Consider the following 17,444-nt stretch of genomic DNA (forward strand, 5'->3'; position numbering starts at 1 on the left):
TACGCTCTTTTTTTTTTTAGATATTGAACTTAGTGTATTTATTCAGATTAGGCGTATTAGAGTGGTCACGTAACTGATGTCAACTTTTTCAGGATGTAAGAAAATTGGATTTCTTTTAAAAGGTGAAACTGGAGATTTCTTTCAAAATAAAGAATTTGCTAACAATGTTTTTTTTTTCAAGTTTCGAGCAAGGGCTAGGCATATTCTATACAAAGTCCCATACATGGATTTTTAGAAATAAGAAAAACTCCGGTTTTGGAGGATTAAAAAATAAGAATTTTAGTGGCCCAAAACATCTTGCTATTTTCAGAATTTGTTCTTTTGCACTAACGTCAAGCAAGCTTTATCTTTCAAGTTGAAAACAAGAAAAAATCATATTAGGCTTATGTATAGTGGTCAAGCTATTTTACAAGAATTACAAGGTATGTACTTATTTTAATACACATATACTATCTTATTTTTCAATCAATCTTTTCATTATGCGTGTACTTATCTATATCACGGTACTTATACATATTATTATATTTTCCATGGCTATTTCTAAAAGTATACCTCTTTATACTATTTTTGTTTTACATATGATAAACATACTCCATGTATATATTATTTTCTCATAAAAAATATGTATTTTCATACTCTATATTATCTTTTCATTATGCGTGTACTTATCTATATCACGGTACTTATACATATTATTATATTTTCCATGGCTATTTCTAAAAGTACTAGATGGCCTGTGCCCGTGCTGCGCACGAGCTCAACACTTTAGATTATAGTACATTTATGTGTATGTAGTTATTTTTGAATAGTGATAATATATATATATATATATATATATATATATATATTATGTTCAAAACACGATTAATATAACATTGTAGTTTGTGCTCCGTATCTAAAATTTTATTATATTAATGTTTGTTATGAACACAAAATCGGCAAATTTATTAATATTTTTTAAAAGAAAAGACTTGTTTAAAAGGAAACTATTTTCCTCTCTTTGAGATAAAACAATAGCAATATTTAAGCATCAGTTGATACTTTCAATTTTAATTCGATTAATTTAAAGGTGTAAAATACTTATTATTTTTTATCAAATTTTGATTTGGACAATTCTTATTCAAATTATTAAATTAATTTTACATGTTTAAAACGAAATAAAGTAGAAATTGATTTTTTATTTAAACAAAGAAATATTATTTTTTAATTTTTAGTAAATATTCTCGGTTTAGCTCATTTTACTTGTCATGTTGTCTTTTGCATTGTTTTTTAAGAAACGTCGATTAGAATTATAATTTGACTAATTTACCTTATTCATTATTTGATCTGCATTTGATATATTTTTTTTACGACATTAATTTCTTTTCACATTTATTAGAGTAAGAATAAAAATAAAAAAGTAATTAAATTCTATCTTATTTTAAAATATAAATATTTTAAGTATATTTATTTTAGTAAACATAACAAATAAATGATATGGCGGAATAGAAAATAAAACAGTTTAATATCTAGATTAGATCTCAGGCTAATATAAAAAAAGAAAGAAAATTGTATGGTTTGACTACTTAACCTTTTGAAGAAAAACAATTTCATGGATTGACACACACGTGGTAATGAATTCATCATTATTGACTTAATGAGATACATTGAAAATTACATGAATATTGTTTGATTTTTTAATAAGGGGTGCACTTTTTTTTTTTGGACATTATTAATTTGCACTATTTATATATATATATATATATATATATATATATATATATATATATATATATATATATATATATATATATATTATGTTCAAAACACGATTAATATAACATTGTAGTTTGTACTCCGTATCTAAAACTTTATTATATTAGTGTTTACTACGCATACAAAGTCTGCACTTTTTTTTTTAATATGGGGTTCACTTTTTTTTTTTTTTTTTTTTTATATTACTTGATTTTGTTAATATGGGGTCCACTTTTTTTTACCGTGAGTTTGGAGATGGTGGGATCCACTTTTTTTTTTTTTATATTGCTTGATGTCATTTAGTATGGGTCCACTTTTTTTTTTTTTTTGGACATTATTAGTTTGTACTATTTTTATGCATATAATATATATACATATACTATGTTCAAAACACGATTACTATAACATTGTAGTTTGTGCTTCGTATCTAAAACTTTATTATATTAGTGTTTGCTACGAATATAAAGTCTGCACTTTTTTTTTAACATTATATTTTTTTTAATATGCGGTTCACTTTTTTTTTATTTTTTTTATATTGCTTGATTTTGATAATATGGGGTCCACTTTTTTTTTTCCCATGAGTTTGGAGATGGTGAGTTTCATTTTTTTTCTTCCTTTTTTTTTATTGCTCGGTGTTATTTAGTATGGGGCCCACCCCCTCTTTTTTTTAAGGGACAACGGACGACGAAGCATGAGTCTAAACCCATACTTTATATAAGTTTTTTTTTTTTTTTTTTTTTTATATTGCTTGGTGTTGTTTAGTATGGGGCCCACCCTTTTGGACATTATTAGTTTGCACTATTTTTATGCATATATATATATACACTATGTTGAAAACACGATTAATATAACATTATAGTTCGTGCTCCGTATCTAAAATTTTATTATATTAGTGTTTGTTATGAATACAAAGTCTGCACTTTTTTTTTGACATTGTTTGTTTTTTTAATATGGGATTCATTTTTTTTTTATATATTACTTGATTTTGTCAATATGTGATACTATGTTCAAAACACGATTAATATAACATTGTAGTTTGTGCTCCGTATCTAAAACTTTATTATATTAGTGTTTGCTACGAATACAAAGTCTGCACTCTTTTTTTTTACATTATTTGTTTTTTTAATATGGAATTCATTTTTTTTTATATTGCTTGATTTTGTTAATATGTAGTCCACCTTTTTTTTTCCCGTGAGTTTGGAGATGGTGGGTTGATACGCATGCGGCAATGAATCCATCAAGTTAGGCCCACAATGTTTTTAAATATTAGTAGTTGTTTAAAATATGTGGGCCACAATTTTTTTTTTAATTATTAGTAGTTGTTTTTAAATATTAGTAGTTGTTTAAAATATGTGGGCCCACAATATACGCATATGACAATGAATCCATCAGGCTATATGGGCCCACAATTTTTTTTTTCAAAAATTGAAAAACGGATATATATATATAAGTATTTTAAGTATGTTGCTGCATAATAATTTCATTTGCTCCCACTAATGAGTTGATACGCATGTGGCAATAAATCCATCATTATTGATTTAATTGTTTGGTTTTCTAAGCATTTTTGTATTTTAAGTATGTTGTTGTACAATAATTTCATTTGCTCCCTCTAATGGGTTGATACGCATGTGACAATGAATCCATCATTATTGATTTAATTGTTTGATTTTCTAAGCATTTTTTTTAACATTGTTTTTTTTTAATATGAGATTCACTTTTTTTTTTTAATATTGCTTGATTTTGTTAATATGGGATCCACTTTTTTTTCCCGTGAGTTTGGATGTGGTGGGATCCACTTTTTTTTCTTCTCTTTTTTTTGTTATTACTGGTTGGTGTTTAATAGGGAGCCCGCAATTTTTTTGTTTAAATGTTAGTAGTTGTTTAAAATATGTGAGCCACAATTTCTTTTTTAAATATTAGTAGTTGTTTTTAAATATTAGTAGTTGTTTAAAATATGTGGGCCAACAATTTTTTTTTAAAATATTAGTAGTTGTTAAAATATGTGGGCCCACAATTTTTTTTTGGGCCACAAACGGACGACGAACAAGTGCTTAACGGACGACGAAGGGGCACCAACTAGTGCTTCTATATAGTAGTAATACCTCTTTATACTATTTTTGTTTTACATATGATAAACATACTCCATGTATATATTATTTTCTCATAAAAATATGTATTTTTATACTCTATATTATATATACTGTCCTTATATACAATAGCCATATTTATACCAAATCTTCAAAAAATACACATGTACTCTTTTGTAAACAATATACATCCCTAGTACATATAATTTTACAACTCGTATTAATTACATTCCTTTACAATGAGTATGCCTACATACTGTTTTTTTTTTAATACGTAGTATACATATACTATCTTATTTCCATTAATTCCCTTAGTCGTTTTTACATTATATGCATTTATATAGTACTATCACGTCATCAATAACTATTTTTGTCACCCGTGATATACATATCACATAGATACATTATTATTCTATAAAAAATATACATCTGCTTATTCTATATTAAACATACTATTCTAAACGTCATATATATTTTCCTCACACACACATTAGCATTAACTATTTCCTTTATATATATGCATTTACTCACATAGTTATAATTACCTTAAAACCCCTTTTTTATACAAATGGTTTTGAGAGAGTAGTTTCTTTTCCGCAATTCTTTAAATAGGTAATAATAATTAAATAATCCCCCTCTAGTGTTAATTAAGCTAAGTTTAAAGATTGTCTTCGGATAGGTTCTGAGGGATGCTTAACACTTTTCCCTTGGGGTAAATAAAACCCTTACCTAGAATCTCACAGGTTTCAAAGACTAAAAAATGGAGTTTACATTTTTACAAGTGGTTTCCTAATATTTCCTAAAATTAGGTGGCGACTCTGAAAATTTGCAAAACCAGAGGACACCATAGCCTATAAGTTGTGAACTAGTTTTAATCCGTTAAAAACAGGGCATGACAGAATGGCGACTTTGTTGGGGACAATACCTTAGGTCTTGACTTTAGTAGAGTTAGTTTAACAAGTAGAGACTTGAGGGATGTTTGTTTATTTATTTATATTTTATCACCTGTTATTGATGAGTTGCTACATTGCTATATTTGAAAGGATGCAAGCCAAAGCCAAACTTGTGCTCCTTATTTGTTTGAGAAAACACTATTTGTTACTGCTTTCCTTATAATGTCATTACACTTTCTATTGAGTCTTTGGCCGTACACTTACACACACTGTGGTTCACGCGAGGTGTTGTCTTACACGCCTCCACCCCTTCTTTGGATTTTCTAGTTTCAGAGTCGGTACGGTAGTTTACTACTTACCTTCTCGCAGACATTCAGTCCCACTCCGAAATTCTTAGGAAAAATCTTATTCTAGAAAAAATAAGTCATGCTGCATACACCTTAGGCAGGACAATCCAAGGTACTGTCGCTGCAAAATTAGGAATCCACAATTTTGTCAAAGGTTTGAAACCTGAATGACATAACCCTTTGTGTGAATTGATGAAATGATCCTTAAGAGACCCAAGATGATTTTTTTTTTAACAAACGATACTTACCATAACCTTTACCCTTCTTTTTCAGATGGAAATTAACCAAAACCTACCAAATATCCAAATGATAGTCTCATCTCCTCACGACCTGCAAACTTGGTGGAGGAACATAAAAGTGGCACACAGAGAGGAAATTCGACAACATCTAGTGTCGTTAATGTCACTAATGGGTATCCAAGCTAACAAAACTCTCACCAAGCTGCTGATAGAATTTTGGGATCCCGCTAGTGTAACCTTCAATTTTTTGGATTTTGAGATAACCCTTACTTTATTTGTGGATTCACCGATTTACCATTTGATGGAAGAATGCCGGTGTTACCATCCTTCATATTGGGAGAGAAATTCTTGCGCATTTTGGGATTTAATGTCTACTCGGTCTTGAGGAACGTGGAAAATGATCGAGTGAAGTTCGACTTTCTTTTTTAGAGATTTGGGCGCCGAGAAAGCTTTGATCTATATCGGGATGAGTTTGCGTGTGATTGCGGAAGGTGGGAGAAAATGCGGCCACGAGTCTTCGCCATAGCCTTGTTAGGAGTCTTGGTCTTCCCAAAGAGAGCCTACCGAATCAATATTAACCTTTTGCCACTTGTTATGAATATCTTCTCTGGACCGGATGAATTGACATTGGTCCCTATGATCCTTGCGGAGATGCTCCGAGCTCTATCAGCTTGTTCAAGAGGGCATAAATTTTTCGAGGGGTGTAATCTCTTGCTGCAGTTATGGGCCACGGAACACTTCTATACTTGCCCCCCCCATCATGGATTACTGCATAGATACTCGTAGCAGAATTCAGAGCCACAAGGAAAGGATGAGGTACTGGCCTGAACCTATAGGAGATGAGAAGTGGCGCGCATTCTTGGTTCAGGTCACAGGAGAGGCTATTATTATGTAGCCGCTTGGTTTACAGTTGAGATATTGCCTTTCATGAACGTCAATAATAATATGTATAGGCAGGTAGTTCCGGGTTCAGTAAACCATCTGATACAACTGGTAGAAGAGGAAGATCCGATGGAGTCGGAAGATTAGATGGAAGAGGATCCCGAAGAAGATCCGACAGAGCCAGATGAACCAATGGAAGAGGATCCGGAAGAAGATCCAGAGAGGGAATCAGAGCGTAATTTTGTAATGGAGGTAGAGCCGGAGAAATCACTCGAGTATACTCCAGCAGGATATTCCGAGGAGGAACTGGAGGTGCAGTCCGAGTACAGGCCTACAGTACATGGTATAGAGGAGGGACCTGAGTATGATCCAGAGGCAGGTTGGGAGATAGAGACAGACCCAGAGGAAGAACCTGAGTACGACCCAGGGCCCGATTATGATCCAACATATGATGGGGATGACAATGACGGCCCGACATGGCCCTAGACTATTTTCTTTCCTCCTTTTGTTTTCTTTACATTCCAATTTAGTGTTGTATGGCCCAATCCCTTTGTACGCCCTCGTGGCCACCCTTTGCATTTCCATTTCAAATTTCCATCGACCCATTCCTTTTGTATGCCTTTATGGCCATCCCCTTTTGTGTTTTATCATTTCAGGCTGCCATAGGCCTATCCTTGTAAGCTCTCGAGCTACCTTTTGTTGGAATGGAAGTTATGTTTGTTCTAAAAAAATCACAGAATGTGTCAAAAAAGGATCATCATCATCATCAACTTGTGTGTAACGTAGGCTTACCTCTGGCAAAAAGAGGCTCCACAATTAGGACACGCTTGTTTGCACGTCGACTTGACGTAATTATGTGATCGAATGTGTTACTATACTCTTTCTAAAGCTTCCCGGACTAACTTTTGTTTTCCAATTGTCTTCATTTTAGTTTTATCCCCCCAACAGAGGTTGATTTGTGTTGATCTTCAAACTGGCCGAGTCACACTACAATTTGAGGTGTAAGGGAAAAATGATTATCACTAACGAAGTCAACCCAACTGCTAACCTTTCCATAACGAATGAAAATCTAGAAAGCTCGAGAGAGAGGATTAATCTGAACGATGAAGAAGAGATCGCTTTGCTACTACAACTTGACGAACTAAGAGAAGAGCTGCGCCAAGTTCGGGACCTGACCCATCTCACTGTGACTGCTTTCCCAAACCCACCTCACTTTCCATCTTTGGATTTGCCGATTCCAGAACACTTCCCTCCATCTACACGTCCACCTCCAATACCCCTTTCCTTTTCCAACCTACCTCCGGTCACTCCCGCGAATGTACCAAATATGCATAAACAAACCCCTTACGTCCCCGACTACACCCATACTTCACAAAACCCACTATCAACCCAAACCGCTACTGCACCTACTTACCTCACCGTGCAGCACATACCAGGGGCACACGTTGACACTTCCCACGAGCAACATGTGCCACCGGTATATGTAGCTGGGGCTCCAACCTTTACCGCTCCTGTCACAATCAGGGTCCTGTTCGAGGTAGATCAATATGCAGAAATGGAGAGAGATGCCAAGATAGGAGAAGACGAATCAATCATTAGCCAGATGCACAGTGTAAGGAAAGAAATGAGGAGCATGCGAGTCACTCGGGGAAGTGAGAGTTTGGATTATGATGATCTATGCATACACCCAGATATTGGCATGCCAGTAGGGTACAAACCTCCTAAGTTCGATATTTTTGATGGGACAGGTGATCCTCATGCACATTTGAGGGCCTACTGCGACAAGTTAGTAGGAGTAGGAAGGAACGAGAAATTGAGGATGAAATTGTTTATTAGAAGTTTGTCAGGAGAGGCGCTCACTTGGTATACTCGCCAAGATCCTCGCAAATGGAGCGACTGGCAGGATATGGCTGGGGATTTCATGAATCGCTTCGGATTCAACACTGAGATCAGACCAGACAGGTTTTCTCTGAGCAATATACAAAAGAAGGCGACTGAATCATTCCAGGATTACGCAAGACGTTGGAGAATTGAGGCTGCTCGAGTTATGCCCCCATTGGACGAAATCGAGCTCAGCAAGTATTTCATTTGAGCTCAGGAAGGCATCTACTTTGAATAGATGATGGGATCAATGGGCCAAAAGTTCACAGATTTGGTCAAAATGGGAGACTTTTTGGAAGAAGGAATCAAGTCCGGAAAGATTCAATTAATGGCTGCACTACAAGCAGCAAGCAAAGCCATACAGTCAGGTTCCATCAGCGGAATTAAGAAGAAGAAGGAGGACATATCTAATATCACACCTTACTACCGGCGAGGAGAATCATCTCGCCGAAACCCCACAAACCCCAAAATCTTCGCTCATGCCCCTTATGTCTCATACCCAGTTTATAACGCCCAACCACATTACAACCCACCACGAGTCCCCCACTTACCAAAACCCTCCAAGACCTTACACCTCTGTCCAAGCACATGTCCACCAAAATAGACCACCATATGCCCCAAGACCTCGCCCAACTCCCGAAGTCAGAAATACCCGAACCTACACCCCCATAGCCGAGCCTTTAGCCCAGTTATTTGAAAGGTTGAGGACAGCAGGATTGTTGCAACCAATTGAAGGGAGAATCCTGACACAATTCCTCGAAACTTTGATGGGAACAAACGTTGCGTATATCATTCGGGAATTCAGGGACATGACACCGAGGAATGCTTTGGTTTGAAAAATCAAGTTGAAGCTTTAATCAAGAGTGGAGAAATTCAATGCACTACCGCGCCCCCGAATGTGAACAACAACCCGCTACCAAATCATGGAAATCGGGCGGTTAATATGATATCATTTGATGAGGAATATGACTTGGAGGGAACCATTGTGCCCGTTGGAAACACTGAGGCATTTGTCGCAACATCCCCAACTGCTCCCATCATCACGGTACAGTTGAAGGCGCCGGTAACTGTTCGGACATACCAACCAAAATCCGTGGTGACCACTGTTGTAGCAAGAAAGCACGATTATGATTCCAGGGCAGTCCCATGGGACTATCAATTGAAAGGGAAGGCTAAGATGATGGAAACCGTAGTCGCCCATGGAATGACAAGGTCAGGAAGATGTTATGTCCCGGAGGATTTAAACAGAGGAAGTTTAGGCAAAGAGCACTATCAAAGGAGAAACATTACTGATCCCGAGGCAGCAGAATTCTGGAAGAAGATGCAAACCAAAGATTATTCAGTCGAGGAACAGTTGAAGAAGACACCCGCCCAAATATCAATCATGTCCTTGTTGATGAGTTCTGAAGCCCACAGGGACGCTTTAGTTAAGGTGTTGAGTGGAGTAAGCATATCGAATGAGACGACGAGTGAAATGCTGGCCACAACAATCGGGCAGATGGTTGAAGCAAACAATATTTCTTTCCGCGATGATGAACTTCCACCAGAAGGAACAGAACACAATCACCGTGAGGTGCGGAAATAAGTTTGTATCTAGGGTACTTGTCGATGGAGGTTCAATGTGTAACATTTGCCCTCTCAACACCCTGAGAAGTTTGAAGATGGACACGGGAGAAATGAAAGAAAGCCGTATGAAGGTTCGAGATTTTGACGGAACACAAAGAGGTGTCATTGGAGAAATCTGTCTACATTTGCAGATTGGGCCCGTGGAGTTCTCGGTCCTTTTTCAAGTGATGGACATATCGTCAACTTACAACTTGTTGTTAGGAAGGCCATGGGTCCACATGGCTGGAGCCGTTCCTTCTACTTTGCATCAGTGTTTGAAATTCGAATGGGGCTGGGAGCAAATCGTAGTTCAGGGGGAACTTGGTCACCCCGTCTATTCTGAATGCTCTATTCCAATTATTGAAGAAATGGGAGAGTTAGATAGAGCTACCTTTCATGCTGTGGAAATCATGCAAGCTGTAAAAATAGATGAGATGGTGGGATTTGATGAAATGAAGATGTCAAGCGCAGCAAAGATGGTAGCGTCAGAGATGTTGAAGTACGACTACCAGCCAAAGTCCGGGTTAGGCCCAAAATCTGATGGCATAATTGAACCAATCCAACTGAAGCAGCAGAAGGGTACTTTTGGGCTCGGGTATGATCCTATGTTTGGAGAAACTAGCGACACCAAGGGGATCTTTGTGCCAGAGCAAGTTCCTGTCCAGGGTCAGATGATTGTGCCGGAAGTCGATGAAGATATCATAGAAGGAATGGAGAACCTGTTCGTGACAATGATCGAGGAGTATTGTGGGGAGACTGAAGCAGATGCCGAGACACCGACTATTCGTGATTCCGAACCAGGAGAGATCTTGCAGAATTGGACTGTCAGCCCATCCTTGGTTCGCCGGGAGTCTTGGTAGTGTGGAATTGTAGTTTTTTTTCAAAATAGCATGATCAATTGAGGCTTGAATCATGCCTGTGCTCTTTTGTCATCCGCCTCTTTCTTTAAAAGCATTGAATGCTCCTTTAATGAAAATACATTTCTATTTTTCTATTAAAATATCATATCTTACGTATACTCGCTTTTCTTTTTCAGCACTCAAACTAGTAAAAATATTCATTCTATGATTATGACATATAACGAAACCGTTGAACAAAGTACAAACGGCGAACAAGGTTAGGAGGAATACGACGAAAGCATGATGCCTAAGAATCTTCCGCAAGAGATCGAGCAACTCAAGAATCAAAAGAAACCGAACTTGGATGAAACTGAGATAGTTAACTTAGGATACAACGAAACAGTGAAGGAAACTCGGATCAACATACACTTAGAAGCTGAACGGAAGCAAGAATTGTTGGAATTGCTAGCAGTATGTCGACGTATTTGCTTGGTCCTACGACGACATACCCGGGCTGAGCACCGACCTCGTCTCTCATAGGCTGCTAACTGATCCCACCCGCCCGCCGATCAAGCAAAAGTCAAGGAAGTTCAAGCCCGATTTGAGTTTAACGATCAAAGAGGAAGTCACTAAGCAGATTGAAGCAAATGTCGTAAGGGTTACAAACTACCCTTCCTGGTTGGACCACATTGTGCCCGTTCCAAAGAAGGACGGAAAAATCAGGATATGTGTGGATTATCGGGATCTCAACAAAGCTAGTCCTAAGGATGACTCTCCCCTTCCAAACATCCACATACTCATCTATAACTGTGCAAAGCATGAGTTGCAATCATTTGTCGATTGCTTTGCAGGATATCATCAGATTTCGATGCATGAGGATGATGCAGAAAAGACAGCGTTTACCACTCCATAGGGAGTGTACTGCTACCGAGTAATGCCATTTGGCCTTAAGAACGTTGGTGCGACCTAAATGAGGGCCATGACTACTTTGTTCCATGATATGATTCATAAGGAGATCAAAGTCTACGTGGACGATGTCATTATCAAATCTCGAAGGAGTTCAGATCATTTTGCTGACCTAAGGAAGTTCTTTGAACAATAGCAGAGGTACAACTTGAAGTTGAATCCAGCAAAATGTGCGTTTGGAGTTCCTGCTGGAAAAGTATTGGGATTCATTATTAGCAGAAAAGGTATAGAGTTGGATCCTTCAAAAATCAAGGCAATCCAAGACTTGCCTCCCCCGAAGAGCAAGAAAGATGTAATGAGTTTCCTTGGAAGGCTCAATTACATTAGTCGATTCATCGCACAGTCAACGGTGATTTGTGAACCCATATTTAAACTGCTGAAGAAAGATGCTGCCACAGAGTGGATAGAAAAGTGTCAGAAGCCTTCGACAGAATCAAGGAGTACTTGTCCAATCCACCCGTATTGGTCTCGCTAGAACCGGGAAAACCTCTATTGCTGTACTTGTCCGTATTGGATGGTGCGTTTGGATGTGTGTTGGGACAACACAATGAGACGGGGAAAAAGGATCAAGCCATTTACTACCTAAGCAAGAAATTCACGCCGTACGAGGCAAGATACACTTTGTTGGAACGCACATGCTGTGCTTTGACTTGGATCGCACAAAAGTTGAGGCACTACTTATCTGCGTACACCACGTACTTGATCTCAAGGATGGATCCACTCAAATACATCTTCCAAAAGCCGATGCCCACCGGGAAATTAGCAAAATGGCAGATCTTGTTAAGTGAGTTTGACATCGTGTACATAACTCAGAAGGACATCAAGGGACAAGCCTTGGCAGATCACCTTGCAGAGAACCCTGTAGACAATGAATACAAGCCGCTTACAACCTATTTTCCTGATGAGGAAGTACTGTTCGCAGGGGAAGATATTTCAGAGCCTTATTCAGGATGGAGGATGTTCTTTGACGGAGCGTCAAATTTCAAAGGAGTCGGAATAGGAGCAGTTTTGGTTTCCGAGACAGGTCAGCACTACCCTATCTCGGCAAAGATCAAATTTCCCTGCACGAACAATATGGCGGAATACGAAGCTTGTATCCTCGGGCTTAGGATGGCAGTTGATATGAACATCAAAGAACTTTGGTAATAGGCGATTCTGACCTATTAATTCATCAGGTACTAGGAGAATGGACCACCAAGAATGTCAAAATTCTTCCATACTTACATTGCGTGAAAGAGTTGTGCAAGCAATTCAGAGAGATTGACTGCAAGCATATCCCTCGAATCCAAAATGAGTTTGCTGATGCCCTTGCGACATTGTCATCAAGGATCTAACATCCGGACAAGAATTACATCGACCCTATCAAGGTAGAAATACACGATCAACAAGCATATTGTTTTCATGTTGATGAGGAATTGGATGGCCAGCCATGGTACTACGGCATTAAGAAGTTGCTCGAGAAGAGAGAATATTCAGAAAATGCAACTAACAAACAGAAACGGACCTTGAGGAGAATGGAAAATCACTTCTTCCTTAATAGATAAATCTTATATAGGAGGACTTCAGATCTGGGATTGCTAAGATGTGTGGATGCCACAGAGGCGACGAGGTTGTTAGAAGAAGTACACGCAGGGACATATGTACCCCACATGAACGGATTCACTTTGGCAAAGAGGATTCTGAGAGCGGGATACTTTTGGATGACTATGGAAAGAGACAACATCTGCTATGTACAAAAGTGTCATCAATGTCAAGTTCACGGAGATTTCATTCGAGTTCCCCCAAATGAGCTCAATGTAATGGGCTCCCCTTGGCCGTTCGCTGCTTGGGGCATAGATGTGATTGGACCTATCGAACCCCCTGCATCAAATAGGCATCGCTTCATCTTGGTGGCCATCGATTATTTCACTAAATGGGTCGAAACTTCAACGTACAAGGTAGTAACAAAGAAGGTGGTAGCAGATTTTGTTCGCAACAATATAGTTTGCCGATTTGGGATTCCAGAGTCAATTATCACAGATAATGCAGCCAATTTCAACAGCGATATTATGAGAGAGACTTGTGAAAAGTTTAGGATTTCCCACCGAAATTCCACAGCTTATCGACCACAGATGAATGGAGCAGTCGAGGCAGCAAATAAAAACATCAAGAAGATCTTGAGGAAGATAATAGACAGTCACAGGCAGTGGCACGAAAAGTTTCCATATGCTTTACTTGGTTACCGTACCACTGCTGAACATCCACAGGAGCAACTCCCTATATGTTAGTGTACGGTTCCGAAGCTGTGATACCCGCAGAAGTAGAGATACCTTCTTTGAGGATCATCTAAGATGTTGGTTTGGACGATGCAGAATGGATACGTAGTAGACACGAACAGTTGATGCTCATTGATGAGAAAAGGATGGACGTTGTCTGTCACGGTCAGCTTTATCAGAATAGGATGTCCAAGGCATTTAACAAGAGAGTAAGGCCTAGGAAATTCGAACCAGGGTAGTTGGTTTTAAAGCGAATATTTCCTCATCAGGACGAAGCTAAAGGGAAATTCGCACCAAATTGGCAAGGTCCATACGTGGTTCATCGAGTGCTTTCAGGAGGAGCATTGATTTTGGCAGAAATGGATGGTAAAGTGAGCACGAAGCCCATCAACTCAGACTCGGTCAGGAAGTACTACATCTAAAGATATCCAAGCTAGCTTTTTGTTTTCCGTTGTAATTTACATTTCTATTGTAACAGAACTACGTTGACCTGACTTCCCATGGTGGGATACGTAGGCAACCCACATCGGGTCCGGTCTCTTGTAATAGAAAACCCCAAAAAACATTATCTTTATGTAACTAGAATTACGATTCACCTGATTTCCCTCGGTGGGATACGTAGGCAATCCCCACCGGATTCGGTCCTTTTATTAATCTTCTTTTCTATTGTAATTGAACTACGTTATGACCTGATTCCATTTGGATACGTAGGTAGCCTGAGTCAGGCTCGATCACATCACATTACATATCATTTTCTTTTCATTTGTACCCCTGAACTACGTACAGACCTGATTCCTATTTGGGATACGTAGGAAACCTAAAAAGGTTCGGTCATACCCTTAGGAAACCTTTTATTTGTAATGTAACTATAGATTAGGATCGGTCTCATCGTCAAAGACATCGCGACACTTAGCTTGAATATGAAGAAGCGTCATCAGAGGAACAGACTATGCAAAGACACCGTTTGGATGCGGGCGTCAGAATGGAGAATCTCAATGCATTTTGGAATATGTCATAATCTAAAAAATGATAGAGTTTTATCGCATTTATACATAGTACATATACATGCATATCCGATTTCTGAATTTTTTTTATTTTCAAAGTTCAAAGTGCATTTATGTATTTTTCCACCTACCAAGTCTCCGGACAAAGATCTCCGCAACCCAAAAGGCTCAAAAGATTCAAGTGACAAGGCTAGGGCCACGATCGACACAAATCGACACCCCCTCCCAAACTAAGAATTTTTCTTTGAGTACAAGATTGACATGAATTATGACGAGATGATATCGAAGCGAGCTTCCAGTGGAGGCATCACAAGATCCATCACTACACCATGAGCCAAAATAACCTTCTCTTATTTTATTTCGTTATCTTGGCTTATTCATCTCTGAACGTTCCATTTAAATTTGCAGGTATCTCTAGAAGCAAGGTCAAGGTCGATTACTCGAGAGATGGGGCCTCCCATAGCAGCCTTGTTCCTTAATAATAACTCCGCCAATCGGAGATACGATCTAACTGCGATTAACTCCGCCAATCGAAGATACAATCTAACTGCGACTAACTCCGCCAATCGGAGATGCAATCTAACTGCGACTAACTCCGCCAATCGAAGATACAATCTAACTGCGACTAACTTCGCCGGTCAGAGATACCATCTAATTGCGTCGACTAACTCCGCCAATCGAAGATACAATATAACTGCGACTAACTTCGCCGGTCAGAGATACCATCTAATTGCGTCGACTAACTTCGCCAATCGAGGATACCGTCTAACAATGCCAATTACCCCGCCAATCGGGGACCGCCGTCTAACTTCGTCAACAACTCTGCCGATCGGAGATTTTTACTTTACATTATAGTTGCTCCGCCAGCCGGAAGCCTTTACATTACAGTTGCTTCGCCAGCCGGAAGCTTTACATTACAGTTGCTCCGCCAGCCGGAAGCTTTACATTACAGTTGCTCCGCCAGCCGGAAGCTTTACATTACACTTGCTCCGCCAGCCGGAAGCCTCTACATTACAGTTGCTCCGCCAGCCGGAAGCTTTACATTTCAGTCGCTCCGCAAATCGGTGCTTTCAATTCTAGTTTGTCTACAATCCTTTCCTTTATTTCTTTATGTTATTATTACATTATAACTTTGAATTGCACAGGTATCTTTACATCTTTTGCAGATAAACACAATACAATATGGAACTATCTCTGCCACAGCGAACTGAGGCCCCCCGCTTGATGAGGACATCAAACTCACAAGCTAGAGTCAATGAATCCGCTCTCCGCTTTAGCTCGCCAACCAGTTTTTCTTTCAATTTTTTTTAGAAGTCACTTCTTTTGAGGATATATATTCTAGAAACACAGTCAAATGCTTCCGCATCCTAAGGTCGTCATAATGCGATACTGGGACAATTCTGAGGGTCAGTCCCTACGACGAGCTGATATGATACTATAACACATAGATGCATTCGTGTAGAGTCTCGCTTATGGGTGTGTTGCGGCCGCCACATTTATAATCAAGAAGCTGCAACAGTACATCCCGTCATCAGAAAGACCTTTTTCATCATCAATCTTTCCCAAAATTTGACCACATCTTCCTAACAACTTCTAGTGTCACCATAATTCGACACTGGGACAAACTTTTGAGGGATCCCTCAAAATTTTTATCTTCTCGTTTTCTTTAAAACAGATCTGAATTAATTCCCGTCCTCTTCAATATGTAGGGGACTCAAAGTCAAGCCAGTCATATTCCATTCTAGCTATTTTCGCTCATGTTGAAACCATTACCCTTTCCATCTCTGAAACCTCGTGTTACCATAACTACAACACTGGGACAAATTTTTGAGGATCACTCAAAAAATTTTCAACAACTCAACCTTCCAAATATCCAACAAAACTATTATCCCTTGTCCATAACAAGAGAGCCAGTGTCCTCATAATTCAGACACTGTGGCAAATTTTGAGGACCTCTCAAAATTTTATCGTCTCCTTGTTCGAACTACATCGACCTGATTCTCTTATGACCCGAGATATGTAGGCTACTCAGGAACCAGAGTTCGGTCGAATTCATAAACTCACCTCTTCATTCCCCAAATAATTACCCCTTCCAGTTGTGCTCTTTCCAAACCCAATCTGATTTACTCGCCGGGACAAAATCGGGTTTACGTCAACATCATCTTCGTCCAAAGACTCTTTCATCATCCCTGGACGAAGAGGGACAAGCTGTTGACACCCAATTTTGGCCCTCCTTTTTGTTTAATTAATTTCACTATGCTTCTCAGTCGTGAAAATTCCCCAATAAATGAGTTTGGAATATTTTCACTAATTACTACACTATTTTTTAGATATTATTTCTCTAAAATTAAGAAAGGTTTCTATCGTTTTTAAAAAAAAAATCACCAAACATCATTTTTTTTATATATATTTTTTAAAAAAAATTACTAAACATCATTCTTTACAATTAAATCACTCAAAAATAGTGTTGGTATTCCTGTATCAATATCGGCATTGACATTTTTCCTTTAATCCTACTTATTACCGTATTTTTAATCATCTTTTACTCTATTTTAAAACTAAATACGTATATTAAATACTTGTATTGCAATTTATATGGGTATACATTTTGTGGAAATTGATTAGGACAAAGGAGCATATTTTAATTAATTGATTGAAGTAGAGAGGGATGAGAAATTAAATCATCTACCCATAATATGGAGCCAATTCCCT

The 17,444-nt window shown here is 38.3% G+C and overlaps 1 protein-coding gene across 1 annotated transcript; it reads left to right on the top strand.

The window, feature by feature from the left end:
- The first annotated feature begins 7,194 nt into the window (after nt 1-7,194).
- Nucleotides 7,195-8,274, top strand: LOC132637576 (uncharacterized). Its single transcript, XM_060354645.1, has one exon. The coding sequence runs from the start codon at nt 7,195-7,197 to the stop codon at nt 8,272-8,274; it is 1,080 nt and encodes a 359-aa protein (XP_060210628.1).
- Nucleotides 8,275-17,444: the final 9,170 nt, after the last annotated feature.

The sequence above is a fragment of the Lycium barbarum genome, chromosome 4 (assembly GCF_019175385.1).
Source record: "Lycium barbarum isolate Lr01 chromosome 4, ASM1917538v2, whole genome shotgun sequence".
Classification (NCBI taxonomy): Eukaryota; Viridiplantae; Streptophyta; class Magnoliopsida; order Solanales; family Solanaceae; genus Lycium; species Lycium barbarum.

What these genes read in the sequence shown, in the direction of transcription:
- LOC132637576 (XM_060354645.1), top strand. Translation starts at nt 7,195, where the DNA reads ATGATTATCACTAACGAAGTCAACCCAACTGCTAACCTTTCCATAACG.